The sequence below is a fragment of the Pseudopodoces humilis genome, chromosome 3 (genome assembly GCF_049639895.1).
Source record: "Pseudopodoces humilis isolate 2021_Gansu_Grassland_sample_001 chromosome 3, ASM4963989v1, whole genome shotgun sequence".
Lineage (NCBI taxonomy): Eukaryota > Metazoa > Chordata > Aves > Passeriformes > Paridae > Pseudopodoces > Pseudopodoces humilis.
This window is the reverse complement of record NC_142202.1, coordinates 77,598,772-77,604,802: the sequence shown is the minus strand read 5'-3', so window position 1 is coordinate 77,604,802 and position 6,031 is coordinate 77,598,772. Positions and strand designations below refer to the sequence as shown.

The following is a 6,031-nucleotide window of genomic DNA, read 5'->3' as shown; positions in this document are numbered from 1 at the left end:
ATGTGGCATTCTTAAAATATCTTTATACTCAGTTATGAGTAAGACTATTCATCCTACACCCTAGTTCTGCATACAGGAAGGGACAAGCTCATAGCAGAAGAATTTTTTTTTGGCAGTGGGAACAACTGCATGATGATTATCTTCCGCCCAGTGTGGGATTCCATGAGAGATCACGGATGCTCTGGCAAGTGGTGGGGCATTACTACATGTTTGTGGAAGTCTCTCAGCTTTTATTAATTAGACTCCTGACAAAGCAGTAAAACCCTGCAACAGAAAGCCACACTGCTCATTCCTGAATCATATGAAATCATTCACCATTTTATGTACAAGTTTTGAATTACAATCTTTAACTCCTCATCAGAAAAAATAACAAACCAAAAAGCCTAAAAAAGCATTTTTGGAAGAACTGCATAGTATACAGAAGCATACTTCAATTACACAATATCTTACAGAACACAGACTGTAACAAAAAGCAGAGCCTGTTACCTTTTCTGAGAAGGCAGTGCCCAGCCAAAACTAGATGTTTCATCTCCATTATTAGAGGAACAGCTTTAACTGAACAGAACATGAAAAAAGTTCTTGAACAGTCCAAATAGCTTAACAGAAAAATAAAAGTACATTTGTAAACAACTTTATGAAAACAGTAAAGGTCACTGAAAGTCAAGCTGTTAAACTCTTCTTAGCCCAAACTGCTGTATTTTACCCTAATAAGAGTTTTTTTTATGAAAAACAGATTTTTTCACATGGAAAACCTCAGTGAGAAATCTGGGCAAGTGTTTTTTAAATTTCTGGTAAAATTAAGAAAAGGACAATTTGAAGGCAGAAAGTGAAACTCCAAATTTCCTTTGAAAACTAAGAGTGATAAAACTAAACTGTTGACTGAAGCCAACAGTGCATGGTAGCACTCATTTTTTAATCTGAAACCCTTTTTACTGTGAACCCTGAAAAATCATAAGCAACTGCTAGAAATTACTTTTGTATTATGTATTAATTTATCACTGCATTCACCTTCATTATTCAAACCTTGCCATAAAGCAACTTTTGACATACAACACTGATTTACCTTAAGCATATCTCTTTTACTACACAGCAAAATGTAAAAACTGCCCTGGGAAATGATTTTGTGTATGTAACTATCAATGCCTCTGAAGTTGAGAATCAATATTTATGCTGCTCTACTTAATGCTTCAGCATATGTTAAGTAAGCTGCTGATCACTGAGTGTCTCCATTTTGGTAGATAGACAGATGTATGTGAACAGCAATGCTTTGGATAACTTGTGCTATTCCTAATACTAGAGTTATTTTCTCCCCCAATTACATTTTGCTATAAATATGTGTGCCCTTAAGTTGATCCTAATATCAGTTTCAGCTAACTAATCAAATTATCTGTTAAGGTTTTGGGAATGAGAACCCTTCCTTTATTTAAATAAAATGAGGGAAAGGTTTCTAACTCTCAAAGGTTTGCCAACATTAGATTTATTTTCAAGGATGTTCAGTAAGTTGTTCGTCCTCTTTGCTGTTCACAGATAAGCACAACAGTATTAATGTTTTTTATCAAGTAGGCAGGAAGAGAAAGAGAAAATAGTGTGAGGTTCTCCCCTTAAGGTTTTTCCACGTTCTGCTCATGGGTATGAGTAACTATTCATTTGAAATAAGCGTATTTCAAATTTCAGATTACTTCTTTTATAGGGCTCAGCAGCTAAACTTCAATTTTCTATTTTACTTTTGCAAATAAGTGTTATTAAAACCCTGCCTGTAACTGAGAACATCAAAAACTTATGTATGTATGTAAGGAGTAATTTATCATTGCATATAGAAGTGCCTCATTTTTGTACCAGTTAAAAATTAATTCATAATCCAAATAATCAATCTGCAATGTAAATGAGTAATTATTTTCTCCTATGTAATAATGGTAAATAACAACACTGAGCATTACATAGTCCACTCAAGTTCATGAAATGCAATTCTTCAGTCACAAAAGGCAGAAGGCATTCTGTGATGAACTTCCTTTGAGAAATGTTCAAATGAGTGGAATAACTGAGATTCCTGATGGAGATCTAAGCTATTTCCCTCATTTTCTTAATAGTTTCCACTATTTGCATACTGAACTCCATTTTATAATTTGCTATTTAAAATAAAGTCATCTCCCCAAACTCTTCTCTCTCTATCTAAAACAAACTTATTTACATTTATGGTAAATGCTTTTCACCAAATAAGTTTTAAGAAAAAAAACTCCTGAAGCAAAATCAATAAGGGAGCAAAAACAAAGGGAGAAAGTATTTCAAGTTCTGTATTAATTTTCTTTCTGAATTTCCTTTCAAAGATTCTACAGGGACAAAAGCTGTAAAGATTTAAAACACGCTTTTACATATTTTTGATTGTATCTCTTTTATACAAGGGACCAACTCCATCCAATGATCACCTTCCTAACTTTTGGCCTGTATTTAAATGAAACTGCATGTCATTCACCCCAAGAAAGTAAACAAAATACAGCCTTTTACTTCAAATATTTTATGAATGCAAGATTACAAGAAATATATTAGTCAAAAATGCAGGGCTATCAAGCACTGAACCAAGAATGCTGGCATCAGTTTGCCTACCATTTTGCATGTGGAAAAAATACACTATGTCTACAGGTAAAAGGCATCACTAATGCATCATGAATTACTCTGGTCAGCCAACATCACCTCTGCAGCTTGGTTCATGTTTCAGTTTATTATGAAAATAATCATCATAATCATAGTTTGAGATGAGACACTGGAACAAAACCATTCTTAAACAGGAAAGTTTTTTTTTTTCTCTTACTGAGGTAACACCAAAAACTAAAAATAAGTTCTCACAATTTAGCAGCCTCTTCAACACTTGTTAGGCTAGCCTTCACACTAGGAGCATGCAAACAGCCACTCTTCTTGCTTTAAATTGAGGGCTATTGGTTAATTCAAGTCACTGTTTTTTCACCCTATTCAATTAACCTGTTGAACTTGATTTCACCTAGGAAAAAGAAAATTAAATGATGTTAAGTGTAGCAGACAAGTACAGATCACACCAAGAAGCTAACACTCATGAGCTGTCATAATAAGGGATAATAATAACAACAATAAAAAAGTCAGTCTTTTCTGTGCATATTTTTCATTTGAAAGGTCCCAGGAAATCATGATGTGCCTGGCCGCTTCTGTTGCTGATTTCTGATGACCTCTAATTGTTTTTTGCATTGCTGATAGTATGTTGAGAGACTTTTGTTTTCATCTAACAGCTTTTTATGTTCTTGTACAAGACGTGATGTGTTTTGCTGGTCTTTTTCATCCTGGTCCAGTTCTGCTATTAGTTCTTGTCTGAAATAAAAAAAAAAGTCATTGCCATTTATATTCTATTTCCATTTGTGCGCAGATGACTTCATATATTTCAAGTCAGTATTTGATTATCAGTCTGAACTCACAGCTGGTGATACTTTGTGCAAAAGAAGTTGACAAAAGAATGTTATTCTTGAATGTAGTCTGGGGAAAAAATCCCTTCCAAATCAAGTCCACATTTAAACTTGAAAATAGCTGAGAGACTGAACCTCAGCCTCTAAAACTGTCCTTTAGATAATGTCTTTCAGATGTAGTTTATACTCAAAGGTAACAGTAAAATACCTAAGGAGCCACACAAAATCTCAAATATATTCAAAACCAATTTTAGGTATCTATATGTACATTTTAAATCTAAAAGGCAACTTAAAATACAAAAATGCAGTATTTTTTCTAACTTTTTAGTTATTATTTTAATTTATTTTCTATCTGGACTTGAGCTTATTAAAGGAGTGGAAAAGTAGAATCAAGGAAATTACTTCTGTAACTGGCATTTCATATTATTTATGCTGTAAGTGTTCAACATGTTTTTTTAGCAAAGATTTTAGAAGCCCAAACATACTGATAATACTGCTATAATATTCTGCAAAACTGATGTGGCAGTTTGTTTTAGTATTTTGTTACGAGGTGACAAGAAGGCAAGCTGCCAGCAATACTTCTGCAACAAAATAGAAAAGGAGAAAGTTCATGTTGCTTAATTGTTGCCATATGTTTTTAATTATAGTTAAAGAAAAGTTAGAACTAATAACTACCTTAACCAACATTAAATTCACCCATCACATCTTTTTTTGTTTTAAATGCCTATAGACAATTACATTCTAACTAAGAAAAAAACAGTTTGGAAGAAATGTGAACACAAACTTCCTAGGGAAAAAAACCCAGTAGGAATCTAAAAGTAGAGAATTAACCATTTTGAAACAAATAAATTTTAAATAATTTATTTACCACTGGGGACAACATAAATAGAGTCAAAACTAAGATATTAGCTTTAGCATCATTATCTCCTCATCAAATCTAAAAATTCTAGTTACATGTGAAAAAACCCAAATTGTTCACAGAATACTAAGCCCAAAGTGAATAGGGTTCAATCTTACAGTAACATTTTCTCCCCATTCTGTATGCTATTTCCACTGTACAAAAGGTTTACATACACATTTTTCTCATTAGCTAATCCACAAACACCAAGGCAAGCTCCCTGTTAACAGCTGCTTGCCTGCAGTGGCTCAGACACTGGTGGGTCACAAGCTGGTTATTTGGTCGAGTGTGTGACTATGACCTCTCTGAACTGATCCTCAGCATCAGGAAACAGAACACAACAGAATGTGTTATGAAGTCAAATTCTGAATCAGCAATAATTTTTGACCTAATACAACAATATGTGCAGCTGCTTTACTTAAATGTGTAAACAATGCAAGAGGAAAGAGTTAATTTCCAGTGCACAAGGAGAAGGTATGTAACAGCTTTTTAAGTATCAGGTCTTAAACCCCGGCAGAAAAATACAAGATGAATATTGATTATATTGTTGTAAATGCAGTGCTTGACAAAAGTCAGATACACATTTAAAACTAACTGCAAAATGAGTAACATTGACACATTACTCAAAATTCTATAATCTGTTAATTAAACAATTATCTATAAATTACAACTGAAAATATTTTAATGGACAATGTAGCAAATTAAATTCCAAGGTTCTTTAACAGTTCCGGTGTTTCATTTGAGATGATACAAACAAACATTACCAGTTTGTTACATACAGAGATTTGCTACGACCTTATGTAGGACTTGTCCAGAAGAATATTGATATCGATTAGAACTTTCAATTACCTGCTCTAAATATTTCATCTGTACTGAGCAGCTGTACTGTACTCTATTTCTGAGTTTAAGGTTGGAAAACAATTATGCCATATGAAATTTTACTCAATAAAGCCAGAACTAATAGTCACAGTGACTATTATTTACTTTTCATTATTTATTATTATACACAGACATTGTGTATAGGAAACAGAAGATCAGAAAAGGTTAAACACATTTCACTTACTTCCTCTGCAACAGCAATGCGATTTCTGTCTGAACTTTCATATATTCTTGTGCCATTTTGCAGTGCTGTTCAAACACAGCCATGGATTCTTTGGAGTTTGGGCATGGTGCTAGAGGCTGAAAATAAATCAGACATGTTAAAGACTAATGAACTGATATCTTAGTAAATAGTGTGTTAGAATGTCTCTGCAGTGTATTAATAACAGTCTTTTAAAAACCAGTAAGCCTTTAAAAATAAGTGTTAAACCATGTCCTGGAAAATATTACTGCACCGATGTCAAAGTTTACTCAAATCTGAAGTTTTCAATCTGACACTCGTCATAAAAATCAAAGCAATGTTTAACTCCACACACAAAAAATAAAGTGTATACAACAATTTGATGCAGTAACACTCAAGTAAATAATGTCTGACAGTCAAACTCGGCTTACATTTGGTTTTAGGGATCATGTTTCCAGAGCTTGTTTTTAATAGCTTGATCAAACCTGAGTCAACCAATCTCAGATTACATAATATATTTTTTTAGCTGTGGTCAAAAATTAGACAGAACATAAACCCAGGTAAATATGTGGCACTATATTTTGCAGCCCCGAAGTCACATGTTAGAATGAAATGTAAACTTGAGAATCTAATAAACTGTATGTTTAT

General features: G+C 33.3%; 1 protein-coding gene across 10 annotated transcripts in view; it reads right to left on the bottom strand.

The window, feature by feature from the left end:
- Positions 1 to 297: 297 nt before the first annotated feature.
- The window catches only part of MAP3K7 (mitogen-activated protein kinase kinase kinase 7), a 47,055-nt gene continuing 41,321 nt past the window's right edge, over positions 298 to 6,031 (bottom strand). For 9 of the 10 annotated variants that reach the window (XM_088053790.1, XM_088053795.1, XM_088053796.1 and 6 more), the window contains 2 exons: positions 5,387 to 5,502; positions 298 to 3,333 (listed from right to left, as the gene is read on the bottom strand). In XM_088053790.1, the coding sequence (XP_087909916.1) occupies positions 3,153 to 3,333; positions 5,387 to 5,502 (297 nt within the window). In that variant the 3' untranslated portion in view covers positions 298 to 3,152. The remainder of the gene's footprint in view (positions 3,334 to 5,386; positions 5,503 to 6,031) is intronic. The other variant, XR_015772304.1, reaches the window with a different exon arrangement.